We start from the raw sequence: 14,714 nt of genomic DNA, 5'->3' as shown, positions 1-14,714 counted from the left end.
ACAAATTTTTTAAAACCCCAACTTAAAAGCTTATAAAAGTCATAAAAATAATAGGAAAGAGACAATAGTACCAATACACTGATGTCAAAGAGAGGACAAAATTTGTTCTGCACTTTAAGTTCACTCAACCACTGATCCACATCCCCAGCCCTATTTTGTATTTTTATTTAAAGACAGGGTCTTACTGAGTTGCTTAGCACCTCGCTTTTGCTGTGGCTGGCTTTGAACTCTTGATCCTCAGTTCTCATGAACTAAAAGAATTAAACAGGTTATCAATAGAGATATTTCCAGAGACCCATTTAATACTTAAAAGCATTGGTGCCCCCCCCCCCTTTTTTTTTTGGTATTGGGCATCCAATCCAGTACTTTACACATGCTATGTAAGCACTCTATCACTGAGCTGCTACTCCTGCCCCAGCATTATCTTTTTTTTTTAATATTTTATTTACATTTTAGTTTTTGGCACACACAACATCTTTCTTTGTATGTGGTGCTGAGGATCGAACCCCGGCCGCACCCATGCCAGGCGAGCGCGCTACAGCTTGAGCCACATCCCCAGCCCCGCCAGCATTATCTTTTAAAAATTTCTTTCTTTGTACTTTTTTTTCCTCGCATTTTTAATTAATTTGTACTTCATCCTCGTTTAATTGCATTTTTTCCTACTGTTTAATTTCCTTATAATGATATCTAACTTTAGAGTTGTTATAGAACCCTTTAAACTCTGCTACATGTATAGTAAACTCCTGAATTAGGTGTTAGTTTTATTTTATATATTTATATATGTGATATATTTTCATAGGAAGGTGGTATTGTGGCTGCTGTTAACTGAAATCAGATGGGTTCTTTACCCTATCATCAACTCTTATTGATTAAAATAATCTTGAACTCAATTCTTGAACTCATCTGTGAAATGGGAAAAATAAAATTTTGCCTTGTTTGCAGAGTTGTGAGAATGAATTTGGGGGGGTCTAAATTAGTAGCTTAGGTGAGGATCAGATCACATGTGAAAGAGGTAAAGAAGAAAAAAGGTCTTGCTGTCCCCTTTCAACGGATAAAATGACTGACATAAAGGAATAAAAACTGGACTTCACAACAGAAAAACCCAGGTTTATGATCAGGTTCTTCCTGTTAAGGAAGGTTCTTCCTTGTTTAACCTTGGGCAAGTCAGTCAGTCTTTCTAAGCCTCAGTTTCCTCATCTTCTGTATAGATATAGTTCTGTCCTTTTCCCCTTTGAGAATTGTTCTCATTAGATCATCTTTGTGAAAGTGTTTCATAGAATAATATGTAAATATAAGATTTTTAGCCTAGGGATGATGAAATGAAAAACCAATGAATGAGAATTGTTGGCACTTGAAGGATATTAGAATTCCAACTTTTATGCTTCTTGTTCTTATGATAGAGAACTTATTAGCCCCTGATATCTCACCTTTTATTTGATCTTGTACTTCTAGAACACACAAGTGACAGAAGCCTGGAACAAAGTTGCCCATTCATTTAATTGCACGCCAATAGAAGGTGAGACCTCAGATAACAGGGTTGAGGGTCTAAGAATGAGTGGTTTAGCAGACTTAGGGATTTTGCTCTCTTAAGGATCCATCCTGGCTTTAGCTCAGTCTAAGCCAGAAACCTCAGTGCCCTCTTTCCATAACCAGGCACATTGTTTACACTGTCAAAAATGGGTGGATTTGGAATCCTTTTTGATTCTGGATAGCTGGTACCACGGGCCTTGTCCTGTCCACAGGTATGCTGTCACACCAGTTGAAGCAGCATGTCATCGATGGAGAGAAAACCATCATTCAGAATCCCACAGACCAACAGAAGTAGGTACCAACCCCACTCTTCACTGTCTACCATACCGGAGTAGTCACTAAGCTACTTATTCTTCTCAATGGTTCACGTTTTCTCTATTCATTTTAGGAAGGACCATGAAAAGGCCGAATTTGAGGTACATGAAGTATATGCTGTGGATGTTCTCGTCAGCTCAGGAGAGGGCAAGGTGAGGAGAGCAGCAGAGTTAGCAGAAGGGATGGCTGGCTGAGGGTATGTTCACCAGATAAGTGTGACCTGACTTAACTCTTTTAGGCCAAGGATGCGGGACAGAGAACCACCATTTACAAACGAGACCCTTCTAAACAGTATGGCCTGAAAATGAAAACTTCACGTGCCTTTTTCAGTGAGGTGGAAAGGCGTTTTGATGCCATGCCATTTACTTTAAGGTACTGCTTTTAGTAAAAACAGGACTTGAAACCATTCTGACTCAGAACCTGTACTCAGGAACGCTTTTCCCTCCTACATCCTTCCCTTCCTCTTCCCTCCTGCCCAGACTTGTAGCTGGTGCATGCATACACTAGCTCCCTCCCTTCCACTCTCTCCCTGTCTCCTCATTGAAGGTAATATAAAAGAGCAATCCTAAACATGATTTCTGCCTGAGGGTAGGCGTGATCCAAAAACATGAGCAAAATGGGGCTAGGGGTATAACTCAATGGTAGAGCACTTGCCTAATACATGTGAGGCCCTGTGTGTAATCCCCAGCACCACCACCACCAAAAAAAAAGTAAGCCATCTTTTGGTGGGGAGTCAAGGAAATCTCTGAATTCCATTTATCCCTACCCAGAGCATTTGAAGATGAGAAGAAGGCTCGGATGGGTGTGGTGGAATGTGCCAAACATGAGCTGCTGCAACCATTTAATGTTCTCTATGAGAAGGAGGGTGAGTTCTGAGATGAGATTTTCACTTTGGAGCCCCTGATTATATGGCATCCTTTTCCCATAGCTTCACAAAAGAGCTAGATTGACAAAGGAATGTTTTATCGAAATAATCTTCATTTTCCTCATAGGTGAATTTGTTGCCCAGTTTAAATTTACAGTTCTGCTCATGCCCAATGGCCCCATGCGGATAACCAGTGGTCCCTTTGAGCCTGACCTCTATAAGTCTGAGATGGAGGTCCAGGATGCAGAGCTTAAGGTTAGTGTGGAATGGAGAGTGATGAACATGTGGCACATGTCCTGTGATGAAACCCTTGAGAAGTGCTGCAGTGCTAGCAATAACGCTGTTTCCTCAAAAATTGTTGCCGCCTTTGTTCTGTTTTTTAGGCCCTCCTGCAGAGTTCTGCAAGTCGGAAAACCCAGAAAAAAAAGAAAAAGAAGGTGTGTTCTGATCGTCCTCTTCTGGCAGGGGAACCTGAGTACTCTTTATTCTACCTTCCTGTGTCTTGGTGGAGTATAGATTTCTGCATATCCTGATATTACTCCTCTTAGCCTTGATGGAGAGGATCAAGATATTTTTAGTTTTGGTCCCCCCAGACACTATTCCTGAAGTATTTAGAAACTGATGTGCCTTCTTCTCCTTTTCTTGAAATGTAGGCCTCCAAGACTGCAGAAAATGCCACCAGTGGGGAAACATTAGAAGAGAATGAAGCTGGGGACTGAGGTGGGTCCCATATCCCCATCTTGCTGCTCCAGCCTCATCCCCTTCCCACTACACCCCAGGCTCTGTGAAGTGCAGTTCATCTTCTCCACCCAGGACCGCCAGCAGAGCAGGGTCTCCCTGCCCTCATCCCAGTCCCCCTGCCCACCCCCTTCCAACAACAACCAGCTCCAACTGACTCTGGTTTTGGGAGGCCAGGCTTCCCAGCCACCGAAGACTACTTTAAATTGAAAAAAAAAGAAAGAAAGAAATTGAATAATAAAATCAGGAGTCAAAATCCATCGTCTTCAAGCCCTCTTTCTAGCCTTTTCTACTATGCTTAATCAAGGTTTGTGAACAGGGAGGAGGCTAAATTAGCCACCACCACTAAAAACTCAGCTGAAATATTTTATACCACTCTGATGTCAACATTTTCTTATCCATCTTGGGTTTTTCTGTCTGATTTCTCACTCTCCCCAAGTATTTTATGCTCTCAAAATTAAGAGGAGCTGTTCTTCAGATTGTTTTTTATTCATATGTAGCAGATTCCTCATCTGATCCAGGTTGTCTAGTCAGGCCCTTCCCATGTTTAGGAGTTGAAGTCTCCATTTCTGAAGAAATTCTCATCTATCAAATGGATTCCCATTTGTAAATCTTTTTAGTTGTTTTTGTTCTTCAGGCTCACCCCCCCACCCCCATCCTTGACAAAACTGTAAAGAAATAAACCATCTCACCTGTCCTTTTCTCTGGAGTCAGTGGGGCCTTCCTTGCTCCTCCATTTACAAAAAAACCTAAGCTGGAAGTTCAACTGTGGTTTTATTCCCTGTTTGAAATATTTTGACCTCCCTCCCCTGAAAGAAATACCTGGAACCAGAGGAGTAGACTGAAGAGAGAACTCCTGGCTTTCTGAAGCTATGGACCTGGATTGGATGAATTGCTGGGGGTTTATAGAGAAAGATGACATTTCAGTACCTCTGGCATGCTGTCCCAGGGAATCAGGGCTCCCACTAACTTATGAGGTTTTTAAACACATTGAAGATGATATAGCATTAAAATAAATTTGGATTTGCTCATAATATTGTGCCTTTGTATGTTACTCTTATTTTAACAAAGGTAGGAAGAATATAAGTCCAGGCAGTGATGATTAACTTGAAATTCTATAATGCTGCACTGTACCATTCTGAAACAAGGATTGATTGGGGATGGTGGGTTTACATGAATCCTAGATTCTTTGAAGATAACTAATCTGGCATTTTGGTTGTGATTTGATTTTCTGAAGCAGAAGCATCCTTCATTGCTGTCATTTGTTCAGGACTAGGGACAATTAATGTATACTACAAAAAACAATTGGCTAGGCATGGTGGCACTCTCCTGTAATCCCAGCAGCTCAGGAAACCCAGGCAGGAGGATCATCTGCAAGTTCAATGCCAGCCTCACCAATTTAGCCAGGCTCTAAGAAACTGAGACCCTGTCTTTAAACAAAATATAAAGATGGCTGGAGTGTGCCTCAGTGGTTAACTGCCTCTGAGTTCAGTTCTTAGTACCAAAACCAAAACAATACTGTAAGTATTTGTCTAAACTCATACATCACCAAAAGTGAACCCTACTAGTCTGAAGTAGTGGTTCTTTGGGTGTTGGTGTGAATGTGGATTGTCAGTTGTAACATATCACTGGGGATATTGTTAAGGAGGGTGACTCTGACTGTGAGGGCAGGGAATATGTGGAGGAAATAAATTTTTTGAGGTACTGGGGATGGGACATAGGGGCATTATACCACCGAGTTATACCCTAGCTCTTATTTTTTTGAGACAGGATCTTGCTAAATGGCCCAGGCTGGCCTCAAGCTTGTGATTCATCTAAGCCTCTTGAGTAGTTGGGATTACAGGTTTGTGCCATTTTGGGAAATCTCTCTACTTTTAGTTTTGCTGTGATAAATGTTTTAAAAAGTAGTTAAAAGCCAGGGATGGAGGTACATGACCTGCAGTCCCAGCCACTTGGGAGACAGAAGCATGAGGATTTGAGTTCAAGGCAGTCAATTTAGTGAGACCCTGTCTCAAATTTTTAAAAAGGGCCAGGCATGGTGGTATACACCTATAACCCAGCAGGCTGAGGCAGGATTGCAAATTCAAGGCCAGCCTTGAATTTAAGAGGCTGTAAGCAATTAGGAAGATCTGTCTCTAAATAAATAAATAAATAAGGGCTGGGGATATAGCTTAGTTGGTGGAGTGCTTGCCTTACAAGCACAAGGCCCTGCCTGGGTTCAATCCCCAACACCACTAAATAAATAAATAAAATAGAGCTGGGTGAGGGGTGTGATTTGGTGGCAGAATGCCCCTGGGTTCAATCCCCAGAGGAAGAACGGGCAAAAAAAGTGACATTTCCCCTCAGAGTTTATAGACTAGTTGGCAATCCTGGTGGATCTGATATAATTGCTAGGGTTTTTATTTTATTTTTAAAAGTTTCATTATTTTTTTTTTTGTGACAATTCTAGAACTACCTAAACATGTGGAACAAGAACCCTTAGTTTTAAAAACCTTGGGAAACCGCTCAAAAGAAGAAGGAATTATAGACACAAAAATCTTAACTATTTTAAGTGGTAAAATGCCTTGTTTGGCTAAGGGTTCTTTTTTATCCTTAATTACTCTGTATCCAAATCTTTGAGGTTGTTTTCAGTGTATCTCACCTGACTATACCATAAGATTAAGGTTCTTTAACATCAAATGTCATATTTTCCCTAAAGATGTTAGCTAATCTTGCATTCCCTAGTCTGTAATTCAGCGACTCCGGAGGCTAAGGCAGGAGGACTGCAAATTTGAGGATCCATGGCAATTTGAACCGTCTCAAAATAAAAAATAAAAAGGGCTGGGGGATGTAACTCAGTTGTAGAGTGTCCTTCAGTTCAATCCCCAATCTCAAAAATTAAAAACAACCCTAACAGTTCTCTGTACAAATTATGCAACAATTGTGACCAGGAGTCTCTAGTGACATTCTATCTCAGGCTTTGTGGGGGAAAGACCACACTCAGCCATTTCATTATTGTTGAAAAAAGTTGTAGAAAAAAGTTGACGTATCTCAAACAGTGAGTGATAAGGGTCTCTTTTTAGCCTCCTGACTCCCCACTTTACATCCTTCCATGTTCTTAAGAACCTGCAAGCTCCTATATCAAATTTCCCTGCAGCAAATTACCTTAGAAAATAAAACAAACCAGTAAAATACATCAGAATTTTTTGTACAGCCCCCACCAATCCATAATAAAATGGAGGACTTCGCTAAGATACTGCAACTCCCAAGAAGCAATGAGGGAAGGCGGAAGCCATTATCTTTTTCCCGTCTGCATGTCTCGGTCCTGTATTGGAAATAGATGTCCACGCTGAAATAATACGAAGTCCTCAAAAATGGCTGGGGAGGGGGAAACTGGGAACTCCCATTCAAAACACTCTGCTACCCAAGAGAACCGTTGGATCACTTAACTGAGGGCGGAAGAAAGCCATTATTGCTTTCATTGGGCAGCCCCACCTCTAGGGGCAGGGCCGGCCGGCGGAAGTGACGACTACGATCGTTCCATTAAATAGCTGCAAGCGGAACTTTGGCGCTCTCTCGGCCTTAGCGCCATCTTCTCGGGTGAGTGTTAGTGATGTCTGTCCGGACTCCGCGTACAATCCGTTAACATCTGAGCTCTATATTTACCATCATCACAGCAAACTAACTCTAGCCTTTTTCTCTTTCCCTGTAGAAACCTCTGCGCCATGAGAGCCAAGGTGAGCGGTCCCTACCAGGGAACTTGGGGAGGTAGGAGTTGGCAAGGAAAGTCCGCCATAGTTTCCAATTGCTGGGTTCTCAAAAGTGCCCAAGAAATGGTGGGAGAAGGTAGCATAGTTTGGAGGAGAAGCAGAAGACAGCGAAGTCCTGGGTAGGGCAAGTGTAGACAAACGCAGAATTGGAGCTTCATGCGAATGTAAATGTGTCTAATACTGATGTGATTGTTGTGACCAGGCTTTAATATTTGGTGAGGAACCTATCCGATTCTAAATAGTGGACTAAAAGCCTTACTTAAACCTTTTAATAAGACATTCTCTTTTTTTCCCCCCCTTATGTCTCTTGTGATTGATTTCTAGTGGAGGAAGAAGCGAATGCGCAGGTATGTTAACATAATCGGCCCAGGGTGAGGATGGTAGGGGATTCACCTTGAAAAAAGTCGCCTAGGAACATTTGGTTTAAATGTAAAACTTGAAGAAAACTGTAGGAGAAAAATGTTACAGAGCATTGCCTTGGCAAACCAGGGACTGAACACAGGACAGTTGGTAATGTGGGAAGGAAAAACAACTGTGTGTGTGTGGGCAGATGTATTCTTGTGTCTCCTTTTCAGGCTGAAGCGCAAAAGAAGAAAGATGAGGCAGAGGTCCAAGTAAACTAGCTTGTGCACCGTGGAGGCCAAAGGAGTGCCAGGGGCCGGGGACGTTGGTACAAGTTGGGCTGCCTCCTACTGTCCACATTTTGTCTCGGTGGATTTAAGAACTTACATCGCCACCTCATCGTCAAGATCACCACTGAGAGAAGACCCACCTTGCTTTTAACATCCCCTGTTGGTCCTTTGCCCGGGACCTTTGGCATTCTGGACTAACTCGTTTCTCAGTTGTGGCCAGTGTAACGCGTGTACAATAAATCATCCCTTCTGTTTTAGCTGAAGAATTCAAATCGTTTTTTCCGTGTTTATTTCGATTCCTTTGGGTGGGCATTCTGTCATAGTTTGTACCGGTTCCCTGCCTTTGCTGTGGAGAATGCTAAGAAACATAAAGCCAAAGCCTGGGGTGTATGATGTGGTCTACATATGGATGGAGCTGAGGAGGGTGTTGTGTGCGCTTGAAACCTTTTTGAGGTTCGCGGGCAGGTTTTGGGAAAATTCCGGCATCACCCCTACTTGGCCTGGGACGTACGCTTGCGGAATTGTGCTTGAGGAGTACTTCACTGTGGTGTTAAAACGGGTTGCCATGGCAACACGCAAAGCTTGCTGGGAACTTCCTGTGTCGCTTCTCTGAACTACTCCGCGCACTATAGAGTGTAGTTCCGGGTCTGGTGACTAGAGCGTCACTTCTTCCGCAGGAAGCGGAAGAGCGACAGGGTGGGCGGCTCTTTGTCGAAGCTAGAGGACCGGCAGGCGGCAGCAGCAACTACGGCGGCGGCGGCAGGTGAGGGAGGCGGGAGACTTAGGTGGAGGCCGCGCCCGGAGGGGAGGAGTCGGCCGGCCCAGCGACTGGGCTCTGCCGGGCCTCACAAGCCCCTCAGAATGGAGCTGGCTCTTCCTCACACCCCAGGAAGACCCCCTTTTCTGACTGACCCCGCTTAGCGAGCAAACGCCAGCTCCGTGACGTCACAGCCCTGCCCATCTCAGCTTGATGTCATCTAGGGCTCCCTTTCCCCGCTTTACTTTGTGTTTCCTTAATGCCCTATTCACCTGGTCCTCTGCTGAGTGAGCGCAGCGCTACATGGAACCTACCAACCTAGAAGACTTGCTGCGGGGAAACTCCTAGACTTTTCGCAAACTCTAGGGTGCTTGGAAGCGTCATAATCACCGCCCCCAAGTCTAATCTGCCTTCCCGCTGCACTGTCAGTTGCTGCCATTTAGCGTTCGTAACTCCAGTCCTAAGCAGGGCTTTGGTCCCTATGTCCTCCTTCATCTTGAGTCAGGGCTCCCCCTCACCCTTTGGTTCACTGAAGGACAGGTTTTTCAGTCCATCCTTTCAGGTTTTCTGAATCAGTTCTATTTCTTACTCCTCTTACTGGCGACTTCTCCCTTTGACAGGTGAAGTTCAGTTTGAACCCTAAGGAAATTCTTAAGTTTCCAGTGCTTTTACTGTTTTCAGAGTTCTTTCTGGTTGACAACCACCTCTTGGTCCTCCACTCTTACTCTTTCTCCCACCCACGTGTCTATTTTTTTTCTGTTCAGAACCCAGCAGTGATGTGGAGGTGGAGACCCACAGGAGCCCCGGACTTCACCTGAGCTACCTCAGGTATCAATTCTGGGAGAGTTTGGTGGGGTGGAGTATCATACCAAGTTATCTGTCTGGTGGTATTTGCAACACATGGATCATTTGGTCATTTTCCTTTCAGTAAGTTTGTATCTTTTATCATTTGTATTATTTTAGGGCTACCTCCATTTGAAGGAAGAGGATCTTTTTTTTTTTTTTTTTTAATATAGATTCTTGTGTAACTCTGGCCTCTGACCTGGTCGGTTATTTAGGAAGATATAAACACCAAGATAGGTCAGTAGACTGTCCAGAGATATCAGAAGAGATTCCCCTAAGTTTAAGGGGAAATAATATGAAATTTTCCTATTTGAACAGCAGAGGGAGCCTGAACACTGCCTAGGAAAGGTTTAGGAAGTTAAGACACGTGGTGGCAGGGACTCCCTGTCTTCTTGGGGGTGGAGAGAGGGGAGGGCTATAACTAGGGCAGTGGACTGACATTCCAGAGCTCTCTTGGGAAATAGGAGACTTAAAAAGCTTTTATAGAGTCTATAAATAAAAGGATCTTTATGGGGTAAGGGATGGTGTGGTTTGATGTCTGTGGGATCTTTTCATGGAGAGGTAAAAGGTGGGTGGGGAATAGAAAAAGAAAGGTCACTTGTTCCTGTAACATTAACTCTTTCCTATCTTGACCTTACCAATGTTTAGGGGGTCCAGAAGTGGAGATTCCAGCTTAGAACTCCTCCCCTAAAGTGGAGGAAGCTGATTTTCCTGGAATTGAGAATGATAGTAGACTACAAAAGGATATTAAAAATTGGTAGGGGGGCTGGGTATGTGGCTCAAGCGGTAGCGCACTCGCCTGGCATGTGTGCGGCCCGGGTTCGATCCTCAGCACCACATACAAACAAAGATGTTGTGTCCGCAGAAAACTAAAAAATAAATTAAAAAAAAAAAAAAAAAAATTGGTAGGTTTAGGGACTACCCTCAAGCTGGTGACATCAATCCCTTTACCCAGGATTTCTTGGGTTCTAGAGATACGATGCATTCAGAGCCTTCCCCTAAGATTTCATGGAAAAGAGTTGAGACGTTTTATTACCAGTGTCCCGTCTCCACAAGTCCTAGCAGCTAAGCAGCCCAGCTTGGGCACTATTCCCGGTCTCCTCCCAACCTATTCAGAAACCAATAGCAGTTTTAATTTCACTTCCACAACTTTAATAAGGTCAGCCCAGAAGGGAAGATAAAATCCACACTATGCTCTCCCTCTGCCACTACCCCTGACCTATCACCATTAGTGAGATGAGGTGGCTTCATCTCAACTCCCTCCTCTGTTAGCCAGGCAAGTGTGAATCATTCTGACCAAGACCAGGTGCACAACAGCCTGGGCAGGACTTCTGGCAAATCAACCAGTCCAGCCAGAATTCTCGTTCTTTACATGTACCATCTACAAAGCCATTGCCCTACTGGACTGTCTGCTCTATAGTCAGGACAAGTGGGATCTCTGAAGGACTCCTATATAATACAATTCTCTTTTTTTAGCAGTCACCAAGAGTGGCAAGAGAAGGAGGAAGGCCCTGAGTTGGAGGGGGCCAGAATGCCTGACCGGGACAGCTATACCAACGGTACCGGCAGCAGCGGTGGAGGCCCTGGAGGTGGTAGCAGTGAGGAGGCCACTGGAGCAGCAGCAGGCACTGGTGGGGCCAGCTCAGATGCCATCTGTAGAGACTTCCTGAGGAATGTGTGCAAGAGAGGAAAGCGTTGTCGATATCGCCACCCAGACATGAGTGAGGTATCCAACTTGGGGGTAAGCAAAAATGAATTCATCTTCTGCCATGACTTCCAGAACAAAGAGTGTAGCCGCCCAAACTGCCGTTTCATTCATGGTTCCAAGGAGGATGAGGATGGCTATAAGAAGACAGGAGAGCTTCCACCTCGGCTGAGGCAGAAAGTAGCTGCTGGCCTGGGGCTTTCACCAGCTGACCTACCAAATGGCAAGGAGGAGGTTCCTATCTGCCGTGACTTTCTCAAGGGTGACTGTCAGAGAGGAGCCAAGTGCAAGTTCCGTCACCTGCAAAGGGATTTTGAGTTTGATGCTCGGGGTGGAGGAGGTACTGGTGGTGGAGGCTCAACAGGCTCAGTGCCCCCAGGACGACGCCATGATCTCTATGATATCTATGACCTACCTGACAGGGGCTTTGAGGACCATGAGCCAGGGCCCAAGCGCCGGAGAGGTGGATGCTGCCCTCCTGATGGCCCCCATTTTGAATCATATGAATATAGTTTGGCTCCACCCCGAGGAGTAGAATGCAGACTGCTAGAGGAGGAAAATGCTATGCTCAGGAAGCGTGTAGAAGAGCTAAAGAAGCAGGTCAGCAACCTGTTGGCTACTAATGAGGTACTTCTGGAACAAAATGCCCAGTTCCGCAATCAAGCCAAGGTCATGACCTTGAGTTCTACTGCACCAGCAACTGAGCAAACTCTGGCCCCCACTGTGGGCACTGTTGCCACTTTTAATCATGGCATTGCCCAGACTCACACTACTCTCAGCAGCCAGGCTCTACAGCCTCGTCCTGTGTCCCAGCAAGAACTGGTGGCCCCCACTGGAGCTCCAGCTGCTCCCCCAACTAATGCTGCACCTCCTGCTGCTCCACCACCCCCACCCCCACACTTGAACCCAGAGATCACACCACTGTCAGCTGCTCTGGCTCAAACAATCGCCCAGGGAATGGCACCACCACCTGTCTCCATGGCTCCTGTGGCTGTATCTGTGGCTCCTGTGGCTCCTGTGGCTGTATCGATGGCCCAACCCTTGGCAGGAATCACAATGAGCCACACCACCACTCCCATGGTGACTTACCCCATTGCTTCCCAGAGCATGCGCATCACAGCCATGCCACATTGATGGGGCTAATGGATACTCCCCTGGTATAGCCTCTCAGGGCTGGGTTTGAGGGGTCCTTACCTACCCCCCTAGCCCTCCCAGGCCCTGTCTGAAGGGCTCACTCAAGGACTAGGACAAGAGACTATAAGGAGTATGCTTCTGAGGAGCATTTCCTGAGGTGGGGTTGGGTTGGTGTGTTCTGTCACCACCCTTTTAAGGGGGTCTTCTTGTCCTTTATTCAGGCCTCAATCAAGTCGGGGCTTTCATAGGAATGCAGACTGAAACCAGTGAGAGGAAGGACTGACTAAGTGAAGGGATATGTCCTCTTACAGAAGTTGGGGACATCCTTGATTTTGTCCTCTTGTGAACAGCACAGGTCCTAGCACTGGTTTTGGAAGAAAAAAAATCCCCACACAGAGGGAGAGCCAGGAAAGAATTGGGAAGTGGATGGCCAGGAGAGAAGGCCTCATAGGAGACGATTTGGGGCCCAGTTGGGTTAGATAATACAGGAACTACTGCTGGGCCCCTGAAAAGATCGGGACCATAGTATTCCAGCTCAAAGACTAGGGGAGCCTTCACATACCTAGCTTGGCCTGGAAATCTGTAGGGCAGGGCCCACTACTTTCCAAAGAAATAAAAGAGCAATTATTTTTAACAAATGGAGGCAGTGAAAACTTGCTTAGAAATTTTCTGGAAGAAGGGAGCATAAAGTAGGTCTCATGCCAAAATGGGGTAAGGACCCCACCCTCACAAAGCTTGGGTAAGTTGGATGAAAATCAGCAAAGGGTAGGTATGCAGAACAAGACCAAATGGGGCTTTGAGGAAAGCACTTTGTGGGGAAAAGCATTGGAGCCACCTAGTCTAGTTTAAAAATAGTCCCATCTGTTTCTGATCTCTGTCTGCATGTGCTGTTCCCAGGTTGCCTTAGTAACCAGGGCTCCTAGGGTCATTTAGGGGGGCAAGTACTAAAGAGGGTGTATGTGCTGAGAAATGGGGATGAGGTGTTATGTAGTTGACAAATCCTTCCCTTATTCAAAGAGCAAGGCAGGTGGCAGTTACCTCTCTTAGTTGTTGATGGCATTTACTGTCCCTTCTACCCCAGCCCTTTCTCAGTGGCCAGTCTCTTAAGCCTTCAAGGCTTGGGAGGTGCTGGGAAAAGGGAGTTCTTCTGGGGACACAAGCCTCAGGGTTTATCCCTTTCTTTCTTCTATCTGCATAAAGGACCAGAGGTTTAAAATCCACTTAAGGGTCATTAAGTCCAGAGGCCCAGTAGCCAAACTTCAGTCCCTCCTTAGCTCATGGCTGCCGTAGGGGAAACAACTCAGGTATCTGTTCTAAAATTGGGGGTAGAGTAAGTGGTCCTGGATGTGCTTCCTTAATTGTATCTCCTGCTACCTTTTGCTCTGGTGTGGTTAATCACTCAGATTATACACCTGGGGTTGGAGATGGTGGGCTAGATCAAGGCTGGTCACTTAAAAAAATGAAATCGGGAGCAGTGGCACACGCGTGTAGTCCCAGCTACTAGGGAGGCTAAGGTAGGAGGGTCACTTGAGCCCAGGAGTTGGGAGACTAGTCTAGACAACATAGTGAGACCCTGTCTCAAAATAAAGATGGGGGGTGGCCTAAAGACAAAAAACGTGGGCAAGTATTGTTTATGAATTTTAGAAACAACACATGATAAGTTTAATGTTCATCTTCTGGCACAATTCTGGATTATTAAAAAAGATGATTTATGAATATTTAGAGAGGAATATGATTATAGATACCATGAATTCTCAAGTCAGGTCCCAACCTTATTTCCTTCTTGTCAAGTATCTCCAAAGAAGTGAATTTGGGAAACTGTGGACATTGTATGTCTTGTATTCATGCACTCCAGCTAAAGATCACCAGGAATATACATGTAGTACACCAAATACAGTTCAATGCTTATTGCAGTGAAGGAGAGATTGATTATACCACTAGGAATCATGGTGTGTCTCAGCAAAGAGGGTGTTAGAAAGGTCTCAGAGGACTTGGACTTTGGTGAACACATTTTGGGAAAGGTTCAAGGAAGTGGGTATCCTCTGGAGTGGGTGCTGCCAAAGGAAGCAGGGGTCATTCTATGATTATTAATTAGAAAGAGGGCAGACTAGAATGAAGCTAAGGCTGCATTTGGGAGTTGGGGATGTTTCTATTTTGTGGTTTGCACATTGATCATTTTGTGCTTAAAAGACATTGTGAAATGATCTTGCTTTTTGGTCTCACTTCATCACAGTCACTGAGTGACTTTGTCTCATGTGGTGTTTTGTGAGATTGTATCCAACCTAAGAACTCATTGGCTTAGCTGTGAGCACCAGGTCAACCCTAGTGATTCCAAAGTGTGGCTGGCTGTATCAGGTTAGTTACCAGATGTCAGGAGCTGGCTTTTGTCTCTCACTTGTGAATCATCGCAAATAAGAAAAAAATTATGGAGCTGGGCATAGTGGCA

General features: G+C 45.0%; 1 protein-coding gene and 1 long non-coding RNA gene across 8 annotated transcripts in view; one reads left to right on the top strand and one right to left on the bottom strand.

Annotated features, from left to right (window-relative positions):
- LOC107140188 (proliferation-associated protein 2G4) overlaps window positions 1-14,714 on the top strand; it is a 49,833-nt gene that overhangs the window by 24,020 nt on the left and 11,099 nt on the right. For 2 of the 7 annotated variants that reach the window (XM_048807469.1, XM_048807482.1), the window contains 3 exons: window positions 8,511-8,592; window positions 9,351-9,414; window positions 10,906-12,906. In XM_048807469.1, coding sequence (XP_048663426.1) covers window positions 8,511-8,592; window positions 9,351-9,414; window positions 10,906-12,268 — 1,509 coding nt within the window. In that variant the 3' untranslated portion in view covers window positions 12,269-12,906. The other 5 variants (XM_048807504.1, XM_015483235.2, XM_048807472.1 and 2 more) reach the window with 5 other exon arrangements.
- LOC125618043 overlaps window positions 210-14,714 on the bottom strand; it is a 25,618-nt gene continuing 11,113 nt past the window's right edge. The window contains exons 2-3 of the long non-coding RNA XR_007349252.1: window positions 4,369-4,380; window positions 210-220 (exon numbers count right to left, since the gene is read on the bottom strand). This is a non-coding gene — a long non-coding RNA (uncharacterized LOC125618043). The remainder of the gene's footprint in view (window positions 221-4,368; window positions 4,381-14,714) is intronic.

The sequence above is a fragment of the Marmota marmota genome, unplaced genomic scaffold (assembly GCF_001458135.2).
Source record: "Marmota marmota marmota unplaced genomic scaffold, marMar, whole genome shotgun sequence".
Taxonomy (NCBI): domain Eukaryota; kingdom Metazoa; phylum Chordata; class Mammalia; order Rodentia; family Sciuridae; genus Marmota; species Marmota marmota.
Note: the sequence above shows the minus strand (reverse complement) of the source record. Positions and strands in the feature narration are given on the sequence as shown.